Genomic DNA, 25,007 nt, shown 5'->3' with positions numbered 1-25,007 from the left:
CCTTGTGCTTCCCAGCCCCGTGGCATCCGTGCTGGGCGAGCTTGGGGCACGCTGGCTCTGTGTGTGTGGGCTGTGCCTAAGCAGGGCCAGCTTGTGATGCCTGCTCCTCTGTCATTCTGCCCTTCGTGTGTGGGGGACAGCCCTGCAGAGAGCGTCACTCCCATGGAATAACCATTCCCCATGCCATTGGAAGCATGTCCAGCATCATCCAAGTCTCTGGAAGCATCTGCTCAGGGGAACCCCTTGCTTGCTCTCCTCTGGCTGCAGGCTCCACATTCACATGAGATTTTATGGAGTGTTTTTTATTTTATAGGAGTGTTTTCTGCAAGCGGGGGCAGCACAAGTCCCACACCTGCCCTTCCCCATGCTCAGTTGGTCAAGTTGCTTCCAGCCTTTCTTCCACAAAATAATATTTTCTGCTATCCTGATTCTTGGGGATTAAAAGGAAAGTCCAGTATATTCAGGGATAGCCTTTTTGTATTTCCTGTGACCTCCCTGTTTAATGAGCATGGGAGTCAACCGTGGCATAGCTCTGCTGACAGCATTCCCTGTTCCTGGCAGTGGAGACCTGGCTCCTTGCTGTTGTGGTAGATGTTGCTGGAGGGCTGGGGCAGGGGACTGGTGAGGAGCTGTGTGTCCCTAGGCAGCTGCAGCTGGTGCCAGCTTTTATCCAGGAAGATCAAGATGGTTTCCTGCAGTCCATCCCTCAGGGACAATAGCTGCAGCAGTGAGTCACTGGTGGGCTGGTGGCGGGGAGGGAGGCACAGATCTTCATGCCTTGACTGACACATTAATGTACAGAATGAGAGCATGCCTTCCACAGGGGTCTGCCCTCCCTGTTGAGAGAAAAGGGGGGAAGAAGAAAGCGAGGGGGAAGAAAAACAGCCAAGGACCTCCCAGACTTGAGTAGCTTGTGCAGACATTTGCCCGAGCCTGCAGCCAGCCAGCAGCAGTGTGGAGCCAGGAACTCCCCCTCCTGTGCTGGTGACACTGATGGTTATCTTACCCTGAAACAACAGCCAAAGAAGTCTTTCCTCTCTTTCTGAACTGATTAACTGATTGATTGCTATCAGCCCTTTTCTTCTGGCATCCCTGCACGCCTAGGAAGGGAAGGGAGTTGCTCTTGCTTCCCATGTTCTCCCCATACTATTCATAAATCCATTTGTCCAACAGTTAAGGGTTTGGCCATCTCTTAACCCTGTGCAAGGAAGGGAAGCGGAATTATGGGTGCTGTTACTAGGAGCAGGGAGCTTGGCTCTGGCAAAGGCACTGGGAATACTTGGCACCCTGCTGGCGGGGATATCAGCTCTTGGGTTTAACTCTGGGAAGGGGGATAGATCTGTCTTCTCCAGACTACTCTGCTTCTGTGCTCTCGCTGGAGCTGCTTTTCTATCTGAGCAGACTAAACTATCCCTGAGGTCCCTGGCTTTGGATGCAGCATCTAAGATGATTTGACCTAGTAATGAGTCAAAAATGTTGCTGGTCTGAGCTGCTGACAATAATAAAAGCTTTTAGAATTTCTTAAAGGTGCCTCCTAAGTCGTGTGGCCTCAAATAACTAAACACTTGCTTCATATTTGGGGTTGAGCTCAATATTTTGCATACCAGCTTTTTTTCCCCTCTTGAATTTGAGGCTGGTTTTTGTTTTCTTTAACTCTTGGGAGGCCGTGTGAAGTTGACCCCCAGCCGCCAGCAGCAGTGGGCTGGGAGGGGCCCAAGGGGAATGTTTTGCCAGCAGCCTTAAAGCAAAAGGGGCTTGGATTGGGGAATAGCCACCATCACAGTTAAGTCCTGAGCAAGGACAGCAGACTGGGGACTGGGACAGTAAATGCCCTTGTGGAACTCTCTCCTTGGCCTTTTGGAAGTGGGGTTTTTTTCCTGCCTAGGAGAGGAGCAATTTGCTTTGTTTCCAGTCAGCTGCTAGTCACTTCTGGAAGCAGAAGCACTCAGCTCTGCTTTGTGCTGCCTCTGCAGGAATGACATGGGACCCACCTTTATCTCCAGCTCCCCATCCACACACAGACTCCAGGGAGGAGAAAAACTTCCTCTTCATTCCTGCTGGCTCTGCCAAGCTGTTGTGGCTTGGGGGGAATGAGCTGACTCTCCTTGCACGTGCCTCATCAGCTGAATTGTTTTATAGAGCTTCACTGATTCCTGTCCAGCCAAACCCACTGTTTGCCGCAAAGCATCCATTACAGCATTGCTTGACCTGTGAAACCATTACCACCAGGAGCTATGTGTGAAGAAAGAGATCTGAAAGAGCCTTGACAGGGTTCTGAGGCTGCAAACCCATTCTTGTCTTTTGCAAGGCTTTTTTACCCCCTTAAAATGAAGAGCGGTGGGATGTGAGTGCCTGACAATCAATCTCTTTATATAAAGTGATGGTGGGTAGTAGTTGCTGTGCCTCTGGGGGCCTGTCTCTGCTTAACTTACCCCTTCCCTTCCCCTGATGCAGTTAAAGCCAGCAGCTGTGATAACAGCAGCTCTGAGATCGTAGTTGATCCAAGAAATATCGACTGTGGGACGCCTTGTAGGGCTCTCTGCAAAGAAGTCAAGTGATCAGCTTCTTTCCCGATAAACAGGCATTTATTTGTTCATGTCACTCCTTAGTTTTTGTAGGGGTTAGCACATAGCTCTGGCTGTTCAGAATTGCTTCCTGCTCATGGATGGTATGGGGAGAGGGAGGGGAACCATGCCCTGTAATGTAGGGTTCAGTACAGGAGACGTGACTGCCTTGAGGAAGAGTTTAAAAAAACAGATTGCTTTTGGGATGTCTCAGGCTCTCTGGTGTGTGAGAACCCAAGTCTAGCAGCACATCTGGTGCAAACTGGCTGATCTCTGCAGGAGTCTCTGGAGCTGCAGTTTTACCCATGCTCATCTTGTCCATGGATCCTGAAGCTGGGAGCAAGGAGAGGTGCTTGCCAAGCAGTGACAGGGCCTTCTCCAGGGAAATCACAAGTGACAGTGACACACTAAAGGAGTGTGCTTCTAAGAGGTCAGTACCTGAGACACTGCCACTTGTCTGTGTTTACCAAGGCAGCTGTGAGTGACTCCTGAGAAGCTGTTTCAGTCCTGCAGGTTGTTGAGGTGCAGTGCTGGGCAAAGGGAGGAGTTGTGCTGAGCTCTGTTCATTTGAGGCATGTGCTTGTGAAGACAGCAGTGAGGCAGGATGATGAGGTGCCTTTCCACTCGGGCTGAAGCACCTGAGCAGCACTGCTGGCTTCCTCTGGAAGAGGAGCCGTGTGGCAGGAGGAATAAATCCATGCTTGCAGCATTCCCCTGGCTGCTTGGTGCACACGGAGGCTCTGTGGTGGAGCAGGAGCCATGTCAGCCCGAGGTGCCCAGCTCCCAGTGGGGTGACTCAGCTGGGATCACACCCAGCCCCTGAGTGCTCGGGAGCTTCTCCTGGCATTTCACAGCTGGAGAGGCAGGGCCATCTGACTTAGCATCCCCTTGCTGTTACAGACCCAAAGCGTGACTCACTTGCCTGCTCTGCTGCTGATAGCCTGAGCAATCAGGCTTGTTGCTCTCCAGCAGAGGCTTCCTTTCCTTGTGCATCCTGTTGAAGGGGGGTGAAAGCAAGAGCAGAGGCCTGGCTGCAGCTTTCCAAGGGCATCTGCATGCTGCAGAGCTGGCTTTGTTTGTGTGTGGAGGAGAGGTTTAGAAATGTAGTACTTTTGGCTCTCTTGCCTCCTCCAGAATGTGTGTCTGCGGGCCTCGTGCAGAACTGCAGCTATTTTCCGTGTCTGCTCAGGGAGATGCGCTGCATCCTGGGAACACTGAGGGAGGTGGATGCTGGGGTTTGTGTTTCATCTCTGCCTGTGCCTCAGGCCTCAGATCTTTTCACAAGGGTTTTGATGTTTTGAGCAGATATCAGGCTACTCTTGACTCCTGTTGTGCAGCACAGCCTGTGAAAAATACTTGGCATTGCAAAGTGCAGAGATAGTTTTTGTTTATTCCATTGTTGATGTTTGCCAATTGCAGGGAAAAAAAAAAGGCAAGGGGAGGGGAATTAACCAGAGAAGGTCTGCAGCAAAAATAACTGACACAGATGCAAGAGATGAGTCTAACTCCTCTTCCTGCTGAGCAACTGATGATGAGGCAGTACTTGCTTTCCCAAAATATGTCAGGGAGAGAGATACTGGTGCTGTGCTGAGGGATGTTCAACACCCACCACTTTGTGTGAAGCCTGTGAGTCATGGGCACTTTTTGCTTTCTGGGATCTGCTCTGAGCTCCCTTCACTTGATCATAAACCCAAGCCCACCGGTTTCTTTAGAAATACTCATGTTACAAATATTTAATTTAACCTATTCATGTAATACATTGGTCCCAGGGCCTTCTCCAGGGAAATCACAAGGTGATGGTCTTTCTGGGTGGTTATTCTATACCCAGCCTGAGTGAAGGAGGTGGCATCTCTTACTCATCATCACCACACCACAGAAGCTCCAGGTGAGCTGCACACAGAGGGATGGAGGTGAACAGACTGGTGGATTGGCATTTAGCTATGGACAAGCCTGGTTTAGATGGTGAGAGAAGGCTCAGGTGTCTAGCACAGGTGCCAGGCTCTGTGTGCCAGCATGGCAGAAAGGAGCCCTTTGCCCAGACACCTGGCACAGACTGAGACATCTTTCACTTGGAGATGTCACTTTTCTCAGGGACTTTTTGTATTTCTTTAGATCTGAGTTTATTTTCATGGACACTCAGCCCAAATGTGTCTCATTTCTCCCTGCAGTTGGTGGCTGGTCCATGGTGTTTTAAGGAGGGAAGTGGAGCTGCTCAGCAATTGTGCAGAGAGTGGGAAGTCCTCCTCTGCTTTTGATTCTTAACAACCAAAGAGTTGTCTTTGTCTGGTCCAAAACCCACTTCTTTGTGGAAAGAAGCTGGTGCTTGCCAGCATCTTTGTGGGCAGCCTCAGCCTGGTTTAACTGCAATTTATTGTGGCCTTGGGGGAGTGACTGCATTGGAAGGGTGTGGGTTTGGAGAAGGGTTCCAAATTAAGGACAACAAACTTCAGGAGAAACATGTTGTGAAGTAACAGCAGAGCTGCTCCAGGTGTACCAAGTTTGTGGGATTGTTTTGTTTGCTTGTTTTACCTGGGACCTTGGCATAACCGTGACTTGCCTGGCAGGAGGTAACTGGGCTGCCTTGCTTTTCCAAGCCTCTGTGGATTGCCATACAGCTGCTGTGGGAAGGACTCAAACACACTCTGGGGGTTGTGTCCAACCTCCCCTCTGCAAGGTCTGTGCTGCTGTCTTGCCCTCCACAGAGCAGCTTTTGGGTGTTGGATGTTGTCAGCTTGAGCAGCTGAGGAGGAGAGTGGGTCACGAGGGGTGACTGGCACCTCTGGGCTGCCTGGCCTGGCTTCTTTTCCTGCTCAGGACATGCACAGGCAGCACCAGGCTCTGTAGGTCACACAGGAAACGCTGGGAATGGTGCCCTGCTTCCTCACCTTGTGTCAGATGAGGTTATTTGTAAACCAAGGCGTGGCAGAGCAGCGTGCTCGTTTTATTCCCTTCCTGTCAAAGCCTGGAAAAGCTGGGAAGAGCTCTAGCTGGCTCTAGTGGCACAGCTGCTTTCTGAGCTGTGTCCTGCTGTGGCCATGCTGAAGGGTTGCAGGGAAAGGGCTAGAATGTTGGCATTTCCCTTGTAGAGCAAGGCTGAGAGCTGCTCCTTCCCTTTGGCACACTGAGCCAAGGAAAGCACCACCTTGGCTCTCGGCTTGCCTACACAGGTGTGTGTCAGGAATAGCTTTTGGAGCTGCAAGCAGGGCCATATCACAACCTGTGTCACTCCTCAGTATGCTTCTTGAGAGAGCCAGCCTCACTGGGCAGTTTGGGGAGTTTCCCATGCTGCTGGGGAAGTTCTGAAGTGGAAGGTTGGCTGGTTTCTGCTGTGTAGCTGTGCAGTGGACACGGAGGAGGCAGCCTGAGCTGCTTCACCAATTGAACAGGAACTGGTCACCTCGCAGCTCTGCCTGAGTTTCACTCTCTTTTCCAGGTGTCTGCCAAAATAATCCTAGGGTTAATTCTAGGGATATGGGATGCTGGGGCCTCAGAAACAGCATTTGGGTGTGGCAGATTGGTCAAGAATCATGGTTTATTGGTGACAGGCACAGACCAGCGTGGTGGCGTTTGCCTGCCTGGGGCTTGGGGACATTTTAGCTCCTGAGCCCCACAGCGGAGATGGATAGAAGGAAAAGGAGAGAGCGCCTTTGGGAGGGACACCCAAGGCAGGGATCCTGCATCGTGAAATCCTCTGTGTCCTTAGCTCAATTCTGACGGGACCTCTGCCCTGCCAGGGGTGTTGCTCCCCTGCTGAGTGCTTTTCTCCTGATCTCACAGAACGATGACCTCAGGAACCTGTCCCTGTCCGGCCACGTGGGCTTCGACAGCCTCCCGGACCAGCTGGTCAACAAGTCAACGTCACAGGGCTTCTGCTTCAACATCCTGTGCGTGGGTAGGTCACCTGCTGGGCCCTCAGGGGGCACAGCCCCACACTCACACCTTCTCTCCCTGCCCAGGGCAGGGCTGAGCCACTGCTGACTGTGCTCGTCTTCCCAGAGCAGCTCCATGGTGAAATCCGGTGTTCCTCTTTCCCCTTTCTCTGCCCTGTCCCCTGAGTCAGAGCATGGCAATTGCTTGCTGTTAAAATGTGGTCATCCAGTGGTTCTGCTTTCCCCAAAGGCTGCCCGTAAGGAAAGTGAGTGAACTTGGGAACTAAATGTATTTTTAAAAGGATACTAACTTAAATCTGCTTTTCTCTGGATTGGCTGTGGAGGCTGTTTCTCACCAAATTGCATTCCTTCCCTTACAGGGTTTGCCTGTATCCTTACATTCTTACTTTCTCCACTTAGAAACGGTGCCATTTTTAGTCTCCAAATGATGTACTGGAGAACAAAGCTTGTCACCTGTCCTCTGCTCTATTTAATCTGGAAGTTGGTTTAATAGTCTGAGTTACTTTTCCCAAATTGTTCAGAGGGTAAAATATGAGGAGGCAGTATCTTCTCTTGGCTCTGGGGAGGTAGCTGCTGGCTTGGTACTCTGTGGATCCTCCGCAGTTGGAAATCCATTGCTCAGCCCCAGGGAGCTGTGAGCCAAGCCAGCTTTGGCCTGTCAGTGAACCCAGAATCTGGTTCTGTAAAGGGACAAAACTGCTGGGTTTTTCTCTTAGCTTGGCAATGCAGGCTGCAAACATCATCTTTCCATTCATTGTTCATTTAAGCCTCCAAGAGGGGAGTATTGTCCCTCCTAATTAGTTACATTAATTAGCTGGACAAAACTCCACAACCCTCTGACTGTGATTTTTCTACAGCAAATTGAGAATTTCTGTGAGCTGCCTGAAAAGAAATCTAGCAAACTCGTCTCCTCCCTGTAGCTTTGTGTGTGAAAGGAGGAGATAAGAGAGTAGCTGTACTTCTGCACACTCGAGCTCCCAGCCCTCACGTGACTCTCGAAGCAGCATGAAACCATTTAAATCCAGCAGGGAACAGCCTGATTAGCAGGCAGCTCTTTGATCAAAATGGCATAAATTAATTGCCTTTCTCTCTTGAAGTAAATATGCCTTTCTTAGCGTGACTTAATGTGTCTCCATTAGCAATTTGATCCACCTCTTTTTTCCTTGTGAGATGTGCCTATCCACTGATTTTTCACCCCATATTAAAGTTTCACACAAACTGCTGCAGCTGGCCAAGGAACAGAAATCTCAGCCTTGAAAAAAATTACTGTTTAAAATTGTGATTTGAGGGAGGACAGAATTAACTTCAGTGTTGTAATGTGAGACTTCTAATTGGGATGTAAAATGCTGCAGAGCCTATCTGGCATAGAAAGCAGCAGTTCACATCAGGAGCTCCCTAAAATTTGCAGTTTCAGCCACAGGCGGTCTGTGCCATCAGTTTGGGACTTGGCTTTCCGTGTGAGTTGCCTCAGCCCACCCCTGCTCACAGCATGGGTAGCAATAGCTGCTTGAGAGTGTAATTGCTAAACAAACAGTTTTGACTGAAAAATGGCATTTAAGCTAATGCTTTCATCCATGTTACTACTTGCACTGGGGATAAGTGAAACTGTAATAGTTTAAAAAGTTGGTATATAAGCAGTGTGCCTTTTTTTTTTAAGAACTCCGTATATATTTCTCTGTCTCAGATTTTTATTGTCTTAAGTTGCACTATGGGTTTTGGATGATCTTCTTGAGACAACAAAACTGCCTTAACAAGGCTGAAACAAAATCGGGGAGATCAGACTTGGAGTTGAGAGAGTTTACAACTTGCTACCATGAAGAAAGTTCTGGGGTCAGTCCTGGGGCAGTGGTAAAGATGGGGACTGTCTCTGAAGACATCTGTTCCCGCAGGGATTATCTTGCTTAGCAATGTGCATGTAGCCTAATTCCACTGCTACCCAAGTGGAGCAACGCCTTAACCTGGGGAAGGTGCCAGACAGAGAGGCAGGGGAGAGCAGCAGCCCTGCCCTGACACTTGTGTCACCTCTGTGTGCTCAGGTGAAACCGGCATCGGCAAATCGACGCTGATGGACACTCTGTTCAACACCAAGTTCGAGAGCGAGCCCGCCACGCACAACGAGCCCGGCGTCAGGTTGAAAGCGCGGAGCTACGAGCTCCAGGAGAGCAACGTGCGCCTGAAGCTGACCATCGTGGACACCGTGGGCTTTGGAGACCAGATCAACAAGGATGACAGGTAATCCAAGGTCTGCCGGGACAGAAATCCCGGTGCTGCTGCCCTCCGAGGTCTCTAGGGTCTCCTTCCGTGGGCAGCAGGTTCTGGGGGTGTTTCCCAGTCCCAGATGCTGCTCCTGCCTAGCCCTGTGGGCAGGCCCAGAGCAGCAGGGCTTAGGGGGAGCTTTCCTTCTCCTGCTGTGTTGTGTCCTGGCACATATGGCTGTGGTGGGTGCAATTAGCTCTCTCCTCCAGTTTGAGTCTTCACAGTCCTCCTTTGCTCTGCTTTTTTTATGGGGCTTGCTCTAATATTTCACCCATGGTGAGGCCTTACTGCTTTCCTTGCACGTCTCTGAGGTTTTCAGTGTCTCATGGTTGGAGACAGTTTCCATAAGCCAAGAAACCAGAGCAGCAGTCGTTTTATAGACACACCTAGTGATGTCCATGAAGCTGCCCTTGGTGGAGGGGAAACACATGGAACAGTTTTCTTTGCAGAAGCACAAACAGTTAATTTGAATAAGGACATGTTACACTACACTACTACTGAGCTGCTTTTTCCTCCATGAAAATGGTCCTATCAAAGTCTATGAATTATGCAGTTGTCTTCTGAGCTTTGCTCATAGGCTTTAGTTCCTGAAAAGTTCCTTGTACCTTGTGACTCCCCATCTTTTAAGATGATGAGATTTTGGACCAGCTAGGGGGTAGGTCGTGATTTAATGTTTAAATTTTTTTGTTAGATGATTTTCAGTGAGATGGCAGAGCAGCAGCTCAGACTTGAAGTGGAGAGACTGCCTAAGGTGTTGTTCTTCAGGGTAGCAGTCTTGTGTGGTTTCTGTCTGTGCACCTGTCGTGTCTGTTGTGCTTTGCCTGTGCACCCGGTGGAAAGGCACCCTTGTGAAGAGGGACTGTAGGTTGGTGGGGAGGGTCCTGAGAGCAGCGCTTGTCCTGTGCCATGCAGAGCTCCTGAGTGTCCATCAGTGGCCCGTGTGGTCGCAGCAGCCAATTCCCTGGTTTCTCTGTGCCCTGTCTCCCCAGCTACAAGCCCATCGTGGAGTACATCGACGCGCAGTTCGAAGCCTACCTGCAGGAAGAGCTGAAGATCAAGCGGTCCCTGTTCAACTACCACGACACGCGGATCCACGCCTGCCTCTACTTCATCGCTCCCACCGGACACTCGCTCAAGTCCCTGGACTTGGTCACCATGAAGAAGCTTGACAGTAAGGTACTGGCTGCCTGGGTCACCTGTAGTGCTTTCATTATCTCCCCATCTGCTCAGGAAAATCATGTTTGGGTTTAGTGGTGGAGAGCTGCGGACAAAAAGTGTGAGAAGTGTACCTGGGGCAAGCTGCTACAATGGCTCATTATTCTGCTTCACATGCTGCAGAGATTTATTGAGGGTTTGGACTCCTGCTGTTTTCCAGCTTTACCTCAGGTGGGGAGCTTGGCCATGTGCTCCCCAGCTCATCTTTAAAGTCAATAAAGACAGTTCATGTCATCTTTCTAACCAGTAAAAACAAAGGGAGGTGCTGTGTCTGCTTGCTCTGACCACATCCAGCTAGACAAAAGCAGTGATTTGATCTGCTATGGTGAATGTAGTGGTGTTCTAGCTGTAATGTCATAAACAAGAATCTGAAATACATATGTTACTTGGCATCTGCTCTTCCAAGTACCCTCATGGGCTTGGTTTAAACCATAGTTCAAAGGAGATTGCCTTTCTTCTAGGAAAAATAACTGAGGTACAAATATAGAGCCTGAATAGCTAAACTGGGCCTTCTCTGTGCTCATTTCCATCATGATGAAGCAGTTTAAATCAGTCCACTGTGCACCTCTTGGCTGATTGGATCCTGATTCTGCACGATATCAATGATGACAGTGGCTCTTTGTTTCCTAGAGAGGCCAATCGATTGGGTTTTATGTGGTGATAGGAAAAGTTCCTTGCCTTCCTCAACTGAAAATAAGGTTATGGAGATTTATCCCAAGTGATCTAATTGACATTCCTGTTTTGTCTTTTGGCCAAGAGGGATTTAATAGCTCCAAACAGAATTAAGTGATGTAATAGAAGAGGATTTTCAAGTACTGTAGTTAAAATCCCTCCATATAGGTCGATATTACTGTTATCCTCAGTACAGGTTCTGTCTGCTGTTACAGGGAAAAGCAAACCTGCAAGATCAAAAGCAAAAACTGTCCCTCTGAAGGGAGGAGACAGGGAAAGAAGGCAGGATCTTTATCCTTGCCAACAGCCTGTCTAGAGAAGAGAGTAACTCATCTTTCATCTCGGAGCTGTGCAGGGAGGAGTGAACCCTGGTCCTGCAGTGCAGCAGTGTCTGGGGGCACATGAGGGCACACAGGTGGGGGAAGTGTGCCTGTGTCACTGCCAGCCCCTGTCCTGTGTGTCCCTGGGTTGGATAGGCACCATCTGCTTCCACCTCCTGTGGGGTGACAGCAGCTCTGCTGCCCCTCCAGTGTCCCTGGTGACACTCCCCAAGCTGGGGTCTGTGATAGACTGTTTTCTGAGCATGGCTTTGCTCCTGCAGAAATCCAGCCAGCTGTGGTACTAGAGGATGTGCTGAGATGTTGGTTTCCTTTTTTATTTTTTTTTGGAGTAGCTCATAATAATCTGTGACAACATTTCCTGTCCAGCCAATTCGGATGAGGAGGGGAGCATGACAGGACAGGAAATAGCATGTTGCCAAATTGCATTTGACTTCTTTCTAAGGCCATCATCACTGCTGCCTGGAAATCCTGCCTGAGGTGGTGCTGCTGGCAGCAGCCCCAGGGAAGTTCATCTGCTGGGGGTGCTGGCTGGTGTCACTTTAGGGCTGTCACTGCATGTCCTGCTCTGTCCTCTCCCAGAGACACAACCTGTGCGGTCCCGTATGCAGAAGTGCTGTCCTGTCTTGCAGGTGAACATCATCCCCATCATTGCCAAGGCTGACACCATCGCAAAGAATGAGCTGCACAAGTTCAAGAGCAAAATCATGAGCGAGCTGGTCAGCAACGGCGTCCAGATCTACCAGTTCCCCACCGATGAGGAGACGGTGGCAGAGATCAACGCCACCATGAGTGTATGTTATCTGGGGGGTGCATGTCCTTGCCTTGCCTGGGCCTGTCCCTGATGGCCGTGCTGGGTCTTGCTTGGCTTTAAAACTGCAATTTAAGCACGGACGTCAGCCTGGCCAGAAGGCTTTTGGGGGCTGGCAATACCTGGTCTGATAGGTTTCCTTGTGACAAACACTTCTCCCTCGTCGCAGTTCTCACATCCTTCCCCTGTTGCAGTATTCCCGTCAGGAAAGGAAGAGGATGGGAGGCAGGGGCCCAGTGTGGTCAGGGCAGAGAGCTGAGGTTTGGCTTTCCTGTCCCAAACGACCACTTGCTGCTTTGTGGGGGTGATTCATTTGCTGCTGCCTTTGTTTCGGTTTCCGCTGGGAGGGGGCACCGCACTAATGTTCCAGCACTCTGCAGCCCATCAGCAGCTCTGGCTTTCACCTCCTTCCCTGCCTCTAGGGGTGGGAGTTGAGGGCACTCAGGGCCAGACTGGACCTAACATTTTAGTGGGGGTTACCAACGGAAGCAGCTCTTTGCCATGGGCCTGACTCGGGTTGCAGAGGGAAGAATCTGAGCTCAGGGCTGCTGGCAGTGAGGTGTTGATTGGCCCCAAGAGGATGTGCCAGTCCTAAAGCAAGTGCAGTCAGATTAAGCCGTTTCCTTGCTTCTTGAAGGCTGTTGTGAGTTTTGCTGCTCAAGGGCTTGTAGATGGGCAATCATCTCATCCAGCTGAATGTTAGACCCTCTGCAAAGCTCCTTATTGCTTCTCTTGCTGATTTGAGCAGGGAGAAGCTGGCATAGGGAAGTCATGTGGCACTACCAGGGTGCTTTGTGTGCAGTGCTCTGCCTTCCTCAGGTGCAGCCTGGCTGCTGGGAAACCCGTTTGCCAGATAATCCCGTGTCCTCTGCCCTGCCGTTGTCCCCTCCCACCCAGCCTGTGACCACAGCATGGCTGAGGCAGCTCCCGTCCCAGAGCTTGCACCCAGCCCCTTTGGGTGCTGTCAAGGCAGGGAGAGTTCCGCTGGGCTGGGCTGGCAGCTGAGGTGAGCTCCCTCCTGGCAGCAGCCACACTTCTGGGAGCAGATCCCAGACTGTCGCCACCACACCCACGGAGAGACCTGGACGGAGCAGAGCTCCATGACTCAGTGTCAGCCCAGGGCTGGGTCAGCTCCACTCTTCCCCTCGCTCACAGCTTTGCCCTGTGTAAGAGGAAGCATTAGCAGTTCTTTGTAGCAGCAAAATCCCCCTGAATTTTGCCTTCCTCGAGAGGATGTAGTGTGTAGTTTTCCTTTTTATTGTTTCACGGTTCTTTTTTCTTGGTGTTTGAATTCAGTTCCACTTTGTAAGACTTGGCCCGTGCTTAAGACAGTAGTGCATTGTAATGAAATGGAAAATAATGTACATATCTTGTATTTTTAGGACTTCAGAATTCTGGGCTTTAAGTCTGATCAGGTTTTTCATCCAGATTGTCCTGTTGATCTTCCTGGAATACCAGATGAATTGCAAAGGAGTTTAAACAACTTAAATTTAGCAGAGCTGCCCCAGTAAACAGCTTTCTTGAGAAACAATTTCTGGCAAGGCAGCAAAGGAAATCCCCAGGCTCATTGTCCCTTTCCTTTTGTAGGTCCACCTCCCTTTTGCCGTGGTTGGCAGCACTGAGGAAGTGAAGATTGGCAACAAGATGGCAAAAGCCAGGCAGTACCCCTGGGGTGTCGTGCAGGGTACGTTACCAAGGGCACAAGCCAGGCCTTCTCATCCTATCCCCTTCTGATCCAAGAATAACCAGTTCTGTTACTTCCATCTCTGGATGGCCTTTACCAAAATCTGTCTGGAGATAGCTCAGCTTAGATCCCAGCGCACACATCTGGATGTGCAGCCAAAAGCTCCGTCCTGCAGGAGGGCAGAGTTTGGCCATGGCACTGTTTGCAGCCCAGGCTTTACTGAAGCTGCCAAAAATCCAGAGCTGATCCTTGCTTTCCAGCCAGCACTGAGAAGTACAGGACTGAGATGGTGATGGTCTCCTGGTGGCTTTGGTTGTGTATCCCGTTGGAGAAGGGCCCAGGAAGCCACAGGGGAGCACTCACAGTGCAGTTCTGCACAACTCTCTGGTTTCTCAGTAATACCAGCTGACCCTGAAGCAGCTTCAGAGACTTCAGCTGTGCTTACCAAGGATGGTACAGGGACAAACAGTTAGGAAAGAAGCTCATGTGTGTGGGAGGTCTTGGACTTAGACCTGTATCCTTCTGGGATCTTGCTGTTCCCAGAAAACTAGGACCAGATAGTCGGAGATCCACTTTAGGCTTTGCCTGTGTGAGCCCCTGTGAGTGCTAGGATTTCGAGTGGGTTTGGGTGGGAAGTGAAATCCTGTGAGCAAATGGATCATCACCTCTGGTGCCAAAATCAATGGGGAGGTGGGAGCCCTGTGGCAGATGGGCATTGCAAATCCAGTGCAGGCCTGGAACTCGGGCCCTTCTGGCGTGGGATGGCTTCAGCCCCAGCTCAGCAAGGCATTTTGGTGCAGGCTGGCTTGGAGCTGTGCTCGTGTGCCTGAGGAGCTCTGAGGTTTGCTACGCTGGGGCCCAGATCCCGGGTTTCATGTTCTCTCTGTGCATATTGTCATTTTTGCAGTTGAAAACGAAAACCACTGCGACTTTGTGAAGCTGCGGGAGATGCTGATCCGAGTGAACATGGAGGACTTGCGGGAGCAGACGCACACCCGGCACTACGAGCTGTACAGGCGCTGCAAGCTGGAGGAGATGGGCTTCAAGGACACGGATCCCGACAGCAAGCCTTTCAGGTAGGGACGTGCAGCCCAGGCACTGCTCTGCTCTGCAGCCTGCTTGCCCTGCTGCTGCTCAGGGCTGCCTGAAATTCCGGGCAGGAGCAGTGCAGCCGTGTCCGTGTGACAGGAAGGTGGCCCATGCACTGGGGACATGGTGGGGTAAATGATGTTTTGACCCCCCTGGAGCTCTTCACAGCTGGTCCAAGGTGAGCTGTGAAGAGGGTGCCACAGTCTCATGCCTGAGGTTTGGCTGATTACTGAGCACATAGTCCATTCTGTCAGACAGCTTTATTGGTCTGCAGCCCAAGCCGTTAGCCAGGGACAGCAGCTGTGTGAGAATTTGGGAGGGGGTGTTTGTTTTCTCCCTTCGTTTCCTGTTTCCCATTCCTCCCCAGCTTTTCCCCGGTAATTGCCCCCCCTGCCTCAGAGTCCCAGGTTCCTCTCTGCCTCCCGGGGAAGGCAATCAGAATTCCAGTGCACCAGTGTGTGTCAGGGGCTGGCATTGGTTTGGGGTCTTGTTTCTGACTTGATGAGTTGATGCAGCTGCACTTCTTCTGCAGCAGGAACTCGGCTGGAATCAGTCAAGCCCAGTTCTGTTACTAAGCCCAAGTGTGAAGCTTTATTGGATTTCCTTTCTGGAGAGCAATGGCTTAAGATGGGCTCAGCCCTTCCTTTGGAGGAATCTGAGGAATTTCCATTGCTTCCTGTACACGAGGCCTCTTTTGACCAAGCTATAAGTAGAAAGGAAATGAAAATGTACAGAATTTCTCCATCTGGTACGTGCTAGTTCAGAGCAGTTCACTCTGGGTGCCTTTTCCCTCCAATAAACAAACAAAACCTATGATCCCAAGCTGTTTGGCCGAGGCTGATGCATATCTGAAACGAGGGAGACATTCTCTCTGAGCTCAGGGATCAAAAGGATGCTTCTCCCTGCATCTTGGCCCCAGGAGCCACAGGAACTGCTGCCCTACAGCCAGCTTGCATCAGCCAGGAGCAGTGGGACTTTGGCAAATCTCAGGGAAGAGCAGGGCAGGAGGTCCCAGCAAACCATTGGTGCTGTGTAGGGACTTCTGTGAGGTGTGGAAAAGGGGCACTGGTGGTGTCTGAGACCTCCACCTTGCTTGGCCAGGCTGCAGGAGGTTGGGAGGGAGCACCAAGATCCCAACATGTGTCAGCTCCATGAAGTGGGGTCTCTGTGCATAGAGACCCTTCTGCTGTCCTGTGTGTGTTGTGGGCTGGATTCCTTTGCTGCTCTGGTTGAGCTGTTCAAAATACTCCTTTTTCAAATAATATTATTTGCCAGGGTGTGGGGGTGTGTTGGGAAATCAAGTTACTCTCGTAGTTTAGGTTCATATGTTTGTGTACTTAAAAGCCAATTCCCTTGTCATCTTTGCCTGTGAGAAGCTGCAGGGATCCCAGTTGGTTTGGACTGTTATTCCTTAGGGCTGTAATTGTTTTTTTCACATGCAGCCTGGGAGTTGCCAGGCCAGTTTCTCTGAGAACTTGGCTCCTCTGGAAGTTAGTCACTGCGGCAGAGAATGAAGCTTTGAACCTGGGACAATTTAACAGGAAGCCCCTGCCCCTCTCACTCCTGCCAGGGTTTTCCTGCTTGCCCATCACCTGGCATGGTGTTTTTTTGGAAGTGAGCTCTGGACGAAGTGGTTTGCAGTCCAGGATGCAGTGAGCTGTGTGCAGAGCTTTGGCTCTGTGAGGCTCTGCTGCTCCCTAGGACAGCGTGGCACTAATTGCAGATTCAGTTTGTGCTCGCTGAGCAGCAAAGGCTCACCTGCCCTCGGGCTTTGCCACATCCTTCACAAGGGCTTGGGAGTTTAAACTTCAATGTCCACAGTCAGAGCGTTAAATCCAACACTGAATTTTAGGGACATGTTTTGAGTCTCCTGAAGTCTGCATGCTGTGAGGGGTCTGGTTCTGCATGGAGCTCAAAATCCAAAGATAGCTCTTGCCCTGCTCTCCCACGGAAGGATTTTTGTTGTTTTTAGAATCAGTATTTTTGCTTCCATGTGTAGGAAGCTGGTGTGGTCATGTGGAATGGTGTGATTTCTCTGGGGCGGCCACTGCTGTGCCAGAACAGCTCTGGGCATCCTGTCTGGAGGGTATTTTAGGAAGTAACTGAAGTGCCTATTAATTAGCAGAGTTAAACACAAGGCTTGGGATTATCTGACAAGTTGTGTTCCCCAGCTCAATATTTCATCCCCTTAAAAAACTCCAACCAGTAAAAAAGCCATCCAAGCCCCCAACACTGTGAGGAAAAGTAAACTCTTGACTTTATTGGAATTAAAATGTTCCTCTGGCTCAGCTGTTAATATGTTCCTTAGGCACACGGATGCAATGTGTCTGTGTGACTTCAGTGGAGTTTTCATTTAAAAAATGCTTTTCCAGAGAAAAACCTCTTGGGGGAAATAGTTATCATTCCCACACTATCATTATGGCTGGGCTATCCAAATCCATTTAAGGAATAAAACAAAAGAGGAATTTGGCATCCAGAATTCCTAAGGGACTTTTAGAATCTCAGAGGGACACAGACAACGTGTTTTGTGTCCCAAATCTTCACTGCCTATCTGAGTGCTGGGGAAATGAAGGAATGCCAAGGAGTAAAGGGGGGATGAAGCAATCCAGTGATGTGGTTATTTGGAGCGGGAAGGCTGCTGTTAGTTTGCAAAGGAGAAAGGGAGGTCTCCCAGGACGGATTTATCCAAATCAAGCCCCTGATGTGACTCTGTTAGCCATGAGCAGTGAAAATGAGTTCTGCTCAATGTCAATGTCGTGCCTAATGAGCTACACGGGGGCGGATTTCACCCGGGTCTGCTGCACAAACCTCGCCTTTGGAATGCAGAGGCTTGGCACCAACAGAGGCAGAAGGGAGGTGGTGTGGCTCCGAGGGATCACCGGCCCCGTGGGCATCGGGGATTGGTGCAGGCACTTGGGTAGAGGCTGCTTCTCCTCCAGGACAGCCACCCTGCCTGCCGAGTGATGCCCGGGACGCTGAGCAGGGAGCTCGGCTGTCCTTTCCGCTCGCCTCCCACTGCTGCCACCTAGCAAGCTGGGATGGCGTTCACGGAGCTGATGCTGCCTCTGCTGGAGCCTCTGACCCTGCTTTGTGACAGGACAACCCAAGTGCTACGGTCTCCAAAGGCTGGGAGCTCCTGGCTGTGCTTAAACGCTGCTCTGACTGGGTTTTGTGCGCTTTTAACAGCCTCCAGGAGACGTACGAAGCAAAGAGGAACGAATTCCTGGGAGAACTCCAGAAGAAGGAGGACGAAATGAGGCAGATGTTTGTCATGCGAGTGAAGGAGAAGGAAGCAGAGCTGAAGGAAGCAGAGAAGGATGTGAGTATATTGTGACTGAGGGCTTGGGGCAGGGCTGGTACAGAAAATGTCCTGCTGGGGCAGGGAGCTGCTCTCCTGGAGGAGCATGGGCTGCTGCAGGGGTGCAGACAAGAGTACAGCCCTAGTGCCCGTGTTCCCTTGCTCTGCACAAGCCTGATAGAGTCCACTAAACACTGAGGGATGGAATATGGGAGGTGTGGAAGTGTCCAGAGGCCTGCTGGGTTCCTTCGACAATGGGAATTCCAGCTCTGTGTGTGCTGGTGAGTGTTACCTGCAGGGCTTTTCTCACGAGTCAGGCGGGCTGGGGACAAGGCTGATGGCATGCAGGCAGTGCAGGGAGGCCTCGGTGCCAGCAGGAACACCTGGGGCATCATTGCCAGTGAATCGGGGTGGAGCATTCCTTCCTCTCTTCCCAGCCTGTTCTCACTGTCTCTGTCCTGGCAGCTTCACGAAAAGTTTGACCATCTAAAGAGGACTCACCAAGAAGAGAAGAAAAAGGTGGAAGAGAAAAAGAAGGAACTTGAGGAAGAGCTCAACAACTTTCAAAAGAAGAAGGCAGCAGCTCAGCTATTACAGTCACAGGCTCAGCAGGCAGGTTCTCAACAAACCAAGAAAGACAAGGACAAGAAAAAGTAAGCGGATGTCACCCACACCCTTTGTAGGGTTTGTTGCAAGTTTGGGAGGTTGTTTTTTTCTTTCTTGCTGCATGTCTGTATTTGCTTTTCCCCATTACCAGACTGGAAACAGGCTTTTTCTCAGCCTGATCAAATAAAATATTTTTTTTTTCTAAAGGGTGGGCCAGGGACATGATATTAATTTTTCTCTAGAAGACTACCTTCAAATTTTATCTTCAAGTCTGACTGGTGTGGGAGAGCAATTGGATGGTGGAGTTTTGATTTGTGATCTGTTCAGCATCTTCTGGAACCGTGGGATGTTCTGGACTCAGAATTATCTGCCTGAGCCAGAAGCATTAAGGGAGTTGCTACCCATCCTTTCTTTCTCCAGTAGTGTCCAGTTCCCATTCCTTAAGGTTATAGCTGTAAGTAGAAGTAAATTAGAAACCAAAACCACCATGTTATTTTTACATGGGGAATGCTAGTGCCAAAAGTGATGGCTTGGAAGCTTGCTTTAAAGACAAGAAGCTTTGGTTTTGTATTTTTTTAGAAAAACAAACTACTACGGTACCATAATTGCAGTTAAATGGCGTTTGTGGTTGTATCAAGTTGACTTAATAAGCTAAGAAACCCTTACCTTTTAGTCCAGATCATGGCACTGTTTTTTACTATTTTGTATTTGTGTCCTAGGAGTGTGATCCTTTGCCCTCCCCTGGCTTTTTCCATTCCTAGTGAGACGGTGCTCATGCAAGCCCTTAGTGAGTCACCTGTGCTAAGGGTGCTTAGTTGGTACCTGCCTTTGGGAAAGCTGGGGCTGCAGCAAATCTCACTGGAAACCACCTGGTTACCCCACACACAAAAATGACAGTTCCACGCTGCCTTCCCTGCCCGAGAGAGAAGGGAGTGTTCCTTAGAGTAACACGGGTGGAAGAGCAGGGCTGTGCCTCGGCCCCTTGTGTCTGCTGTGCCAGCCCGGGAGCTGCAGCCTGGCCCGAGCTGTGCAGCAGATGCACTGGGGTTTGCAGCTGTCACCCTGGCTGCGTGGCCAGGGCCAGGTGCGAGGGCCTGGGGCTGGTTCCTCAGCTGCTGTAAATTGATGTAGCTCCTATGGAGCCCTGCTGCTCGGTGCTGGCTGAGGACGTGGCCCTGGGCCCTGCTGGGGTGCATGGAGCACTGCTTGGGGAGAAATCCTTAAGGACCAGACCCAGGGGTGGCGGGCTGAGCACTGGAGCCAGCCAGTGTTGGCAGCCAAGGCCCAGGCAAGCTGAAACCCCCTTCTGCAGACAGCCGGGACACTCATCTGCTCTCACCTGAGAGCTCAGAGACGGTGATGCGTTCCCTAAAAAGAATAGGAAGTTTTGAAGACCCTTTTCCTTATCTCGGAGTTGGTAGGCTAATATTTTTGAGAACTGTGCAGTCAGATGTTTTTGTCTCTTAGCTGTAGGAGCGGTGCAGCACAGAACGGTCTGGGGAGTTCTGTCCCTCTGGGTGGTCAGTGTGAGCTCCTGTTTGGTTCCAGCCTCGTAGGTGGGACAGGGCTGTTCCCAGCGACCGTGACAAACGCAGGTTCTGCTTTGCTGCTGCATTCACAGAAATCCAGCCTGGAGGAACATGCCCGTGTTTTAGTGTGTCCTTTGTGTCGCTCCACGCCAGGTGCTGTACCTGCTGCAGGTGCTCTCTAGTGTCAGAGTTACTAACAGAGGCTTTCAAGGGAAGTGCTGATGCTCCTGCCTTGTGGCTCATCTTGGTTTTCTAAAGGCTTTCAGTTTCTCCTTGCACTCTAATGTGGAGCTGCAGTTTGTACAGTTAAGGCTTCCAACCTCTCTCTCTGCTGCCGTGGCCTGTGGTGCTTCTTGTGCAGTTGCCAGAGGAAAGCCTTGCCATGCCCAACCCTTACAGCCTCCTCACAAAGTAATTCATGGAAATGCTTTATTTTCTCAAGGTGGGATCAGATTTCTCCAGTTCGGACAACACTTTCCACTGTGCTGTGCACATCAGAGGGAAGGCTCAGGGTGAAATCTGCTGCTTGCCTGACTCCATGAGGGAGAGCTTGGCCTTCCTGATTTCCACACTATTCCTCCAAAAATTCTCTAGCTTGTGCTCTTTATCTAAAAAGTTTGGGGCTCTGGCCTGACACCCGTGTCCCCCAGGCACTGAAGGGGGTGGCTGCAGAGCAGACTCTGGCACTTGGGTGGACGTGGGGCTGAGCCCCTGCTGTAGGGGACTCTGCTTCCAACCTGCCCCGTGTGGGGAGAGCTCCTGGCAGCAGAGCCAGGGGGAGAGGCAAGCAGCCTGCCTCAGCATGTGCCGTTGTGCTGCTGCTCATCCACAGCCCCCCAGGAGCCAGCACCATCTGTTTGGCTTCTGGCTCCGTTTATTAAAAGCTGCTTCTGAAAGCCAAGTGTAAAACTTTTTTTTTTTTTTCCCAGTTTCCCTTCCACTTAAGTTTCCAGTCCAGTGTGCCTGGTCCCAAAGCATCCCTGAGCTGCAACACCCATGGCAGGGCCTGGCCCAGCACCCTGTAAAAAGAGGGGTTTGGTGGTGCCTGAAGGGTCTGAGCACGCCTGGGGGCATCCTGGTGTCCAGGTGTGAGATGCCTGAGCTGCCTCCTGCAGGGATGCCCGTGGGAAGTACCCCAAGCTGGGAACAAAGGAGCCCTGAAGCCACCAAGCTCTGTGGTGACAGGCTGTAACCTGGGCCAGCTGACAGGGTTGGTTGGTCACTAGTTCTGTCCCCACAGTTTTTCTTTTCACTTCTGTTTGTCATAGGCTAGAGTAGAGCCCAGCCTTGAGGTTGAATTTCTTTGTAATTCCATGATCCATCTGCATGCCCACCCACCGGAGCGGGTTGCTGGTGTCGGCTCTCCTGGCTTTCTTTATTTTTTTATTTTGCATTTTGAGTTCTGTTAGTGCTAACTTTTTTGTTTTTTGTTCTGTTTTTTTAACTTGCAGTGCAAGCTTCACATAAAGCCTGTCGAGCCAAGGATGTTCCTGCATTCACCTGCTTTTGCAGTAATGTGTCTCTGCCATCTGTTTTCTTTTTATATTTTTTTTCCATTTTTTAACATGAATAACTATTAACTCATCTAATAACATAGTGGGAACAAGAAGGAGGAGGGATTGGGTGCAGGACTGTGTGCAAGTGGAAGTTCAGGGGTGGGTGGAGGGACGAGTCCTCATGATGACACCGTGCATTTTTCTCACCAAAACCATCAGCAGTCAATTATTTTTGGCCCCCAGTCTGAACCAAGAGCCAGCAGCTCAGGTGTTGGCTGGCTCAGGTGTCCTCAGTGCTGCTGGCTGTGCAGTGGGAGCCCCAGGAATGAGTGTTGTAGGAATGTCCCAGCCAGCCTGAGCCACGTTCCTGCAGGAGCTGATGCCTTCAGCAGCCCCAGTCCCTGCCGGGGAGAGGGAGGGGGGTGTGTGTAGATAACCAAGTGTAACTGACCTTGCATGCCGTGACATTTGCATGATAAATTTGTGTTAGTTCCTGTTCTGTGCTGGCCTGGTTTTCCAGCCTCCCTTCCAGCTCAGCAGAGCAGCTCCGTGGCTGCCTCGGGGAAGGACCATTCCCAGCACTGCTCTCCCTGCACTACTTGCCTCAAACCTTTGGAGCCTCCCTTAAAATCAGCCCTCATGGAATCAAATGCCTGGGCAGGGGGAAGGTAGAGCCTTCAGCATCCTCTTGGAGCTTCCAGGAGCATGTGGGATCCAGAATTCCAGGTCAGGGGAGAGAAGGTGCCTGGACACACAGTCTCTGCAGTGCCCCCAAGCCCTCCTGCAGCAGGAACAATGTCCCATTCAGGTATCCCTAGGAGGTGTAGGATAAGCCAGGCCCTGCTCTCTGGCCAGCACACATGGAAGTGGGGCTGTTTAAAGTGGTTTTTTTCCATGCCATTGCTTTCAGACACAGTCATTCCCTTCCTTCCCAAGGAGTGGCAAGCCGTGCTTACCCCCCAACTCCTGGATTTCTTCCTCTGCACAGCCAGCACTTGCTCTGCTCCTAGCTAGGCAGTCTCTTTAAAGCCTTCTTACACAAAACTCTTCCTACCTGAGTCTCCCTCCACAGCTGTTTGCCTGCTTCTGGATGGACTTTCTCTAGGGAAAAAAGAAAAGGCAGAATTCCCACTGCTTTTAATCACTTTTTTCCTCAGGTGTTGGATTGGGAAGTGCTTGGAGGTTAGCTTATGGGTTGTCTTGCTTTTTAAGCCTCATCACTTAAACATGGCTTTGGGAAAAGGATATCTATGAACCATGTCTTGGACAGACAGCAGAAATTGATAATTAAGCTGGAAATAAAGCAGTTGCCCTTTGAATTATTTTTTTACAAATTTATTTTTTTTTAGATTAAGTTGTTTTTAAAATTATTATTTTTTTGGTTGTTGTTGTTTGGGTTTGGTTTTTTCCCCCTCCTGGAGCTGCCAACTATGCACTTTTCATCAGGTTAAATGAGTTTGCTGCAGGGTTAGTTGGAAAAGTGAAATTCTGGTTCTTGTGGCTTCTGGCAAACCCAGCTTTGAAATCTTGAGTTATGAAGGAAGAAGTTTGAGTTGTTTGCATGAGTTTTTTTACAGTCACATCACATGCCCATCACCGAGTGCTCGTGGCAATATGCTTTGCTTCAGCTGCCTCTGTGCATGTCATCTTTTTAATTACCAGTGTTTTGTGCCAAGTAGAAAACTTAATTTTAACATTTATTTCTCCTGCTTCATTTAACAGCCCTTCAAGGGATGTTTAGCAGGGGAAATCAGCTGAGTTGAGCTTTTCCTTTTTGACAGAAAGCTGTGGTCAAGTGCATTAGTGTATTTTTGGTTGAGCTTTTCTCCAGCAGAAAACCAGCTGTGTTGGAGAAACTGGGAATAAACCACAAACTTGAAGATGTCAAAGGTATTGTTTTGGTTTTTGTGCCGAAGGAGATGGAAATTACTTTTTTCCCCATCTTGAACCCCTGGGCCATGTTTAGCTTGTTCCTGCTGCTCTTGTTGCCTTTTCCTTTCCCCGTGCCTTTTTTCCCAGTAGCCCCTGATGTGCATGGAGTGAATGATACACTCAGGTGTGGCTGGATGTGCTTTCACCTCTGCATGCAAGTACAGCAGGAAGAGACTGACCCTTCCTGCCTCGCTCCTGACAGGAGAGCAGCTGTGCTTTTCTGGGAGATGCTCCAAGCTAAAACTCCTCTAAAAACTGCATGTTCCTCACAAGGTGGATTTCAGTCCTTAGGCTAATACAGGGGAGCAGGAAAGCACGCTGAAATGTGCTTTTTCTGGGATGGTGGTGTTCCCAGGGCATGAAGCATATCCCAGAATGGATAAGCAGAAACAATCCAGGTGTCTGCGAGGGGCTCTGTAGAGAGGGGGCACACGTGGGTCTGGCAGGCAGTGGGAGAGCAGGATATTGGTAAAGGGCTTGTTCCCCCAGAACCTTCTGGGCATCACACAGCTCCTTCCAGGGAGGGCAGTGAGTAGGAAGGTGCCCTTGGAGCTGGTGGTTGTGAAATGCATCATCTTGAGTTGCACCTCCTGTGGCACTCCAGGAGCCACAGGGGAAAGCAGGCGCTGGCACCACCCCGGGCTGCTCTCCAGCTGGAGAGCTGCCACTCCTGTCACCCCCCCTGCGTGCTTCCGACAGCTTGGAACCCCAGCAGGGAGCTGCGTGCCTCCCTGGAAGGACGTCCCTGTTAAACAGGACCCATGGTTCTGCAGGCAGCTCTCCTGTGCTTCTCCCACGCCGTCCGAGTGCAGATGGAAATGTCTTTTTGTGTGTGACCACATCAGATGTGTCCGTGTGACTCCAGTCCCCTTCCGTGTCCCTTCTCCCAGGGCCCGAGCTGCATGTGCAGGTGTGACACCAGCGTGTGCCAGCACAGAGCTCTGCAAATATGAAGGGTTTTTTTCATTCACGGGAAACAAAGCTGTGAACAGCGGTAGAAATCTTGTATTTTTAATATCCTGATTGCCTTAAACCATAGATGTAGGACTTTATTACCTTGCTATTGGAAAATAACCCATGTTTGTAACTAAACAATTGTGTAACCTACATACAGTGTTAATGCAAATGATATGTATGCATCTGTTAGATATTGTCACTTTATTTGATGTGAAAATATTTCAGTTTTTGAATTACAGATGGAATAATAACCTTCTAGCATAAGCTCAGTTATTTCTTGTATATGCTTCAGGCTGCAGATCCACATAGTGCCAATACTCGAAGCGGGGAGAGGAAATATATTTTTACCCAAAGCTTTGGTCTTCGCGTGGCCTCTGTGCTGTTTGCTGTTGCCTTTCTGTGGCAGGGTGACAGGAGGGTCACCTGTCAGCCTCAGCCTCCCCACAGGTTGTTCTGTGCCTCTGTAGGTTCGTGCTGGTGTTTGTCAGTCACTTTTTGTGGTGGCCCTGAGCTTGTTCCCCACCCTAGCTGGTGTCCCGGGCAGCTCAGGCCAGATTTGACGTGTGTGACGCCTCCCCCATGACCGATATTAAAATGTTGTTCCTCCTTTGTTCCCCACCATCCTCACTTTTTCATTTCAATTCTGAACCTCTGTTTCTTTTCTCTCCTG

At 50.3% G+C, this 25,007-nt stretch overlaps 1 protein-coding gene across 5 annotated transcripts in view; it reads left to right on the top strand.

Annotated features, from left to right (window-relative positions):
* The window catches only part of SEPTIN11 (septin 11), a 46,805-nt gene that overhangs the window by 16,278 nt on the left and 5,520 nt on the right, over positions 1-25,007 (top strand). For 2 of the 5 annotated variants that reach the window (XR_005627488.1, XM_039709482.1), the window contains exons 2-9: positions 6,342-6,456; positions 8,491-8,686; positions 9,700-9,886; positions 11,568-11,729; positions 13,334-13,430; positions 14,338-14,506; positions 17,706-17,838; positions 18,283-18,470. Coding sequence is in view for 4 of the 5 variants with exons in the window: in XM_039709482.1 (XP_039565416.1) it covers positions 6,342-6,456; positions 8,491-8,686; positions 9,700-9,886; positions 11,568-11,729; positions 13,334-13,430; positions 14,338-14,506; positions 17,706-17,838; positions 18,283-18,470 (1,247 nt within the window). In the remaining variant the exon portion in view is untranslated. The other 3 variants (XM_039709480.1, XM_039709483.1, XM_039709479.1) reach the window with 3 other exon arrangements.

Source organism: Passer montanus, unplaced genomic scaffold (genome assembly GCF_014805655.1).
Source record: "Passer montanus isolate IOZ18808 unplaced genomic scaffold, ASM1480565v1 scaffold210, whole genome shotgun sequence".
NCBI lineage: Eukaryota > Metazoa > Chordata > Aves > Passeriformes > Passeridae > Passer > Passer montanus.
This window is presented reverse-complemented; position numbering and strand designations above follow the sequence as displayed.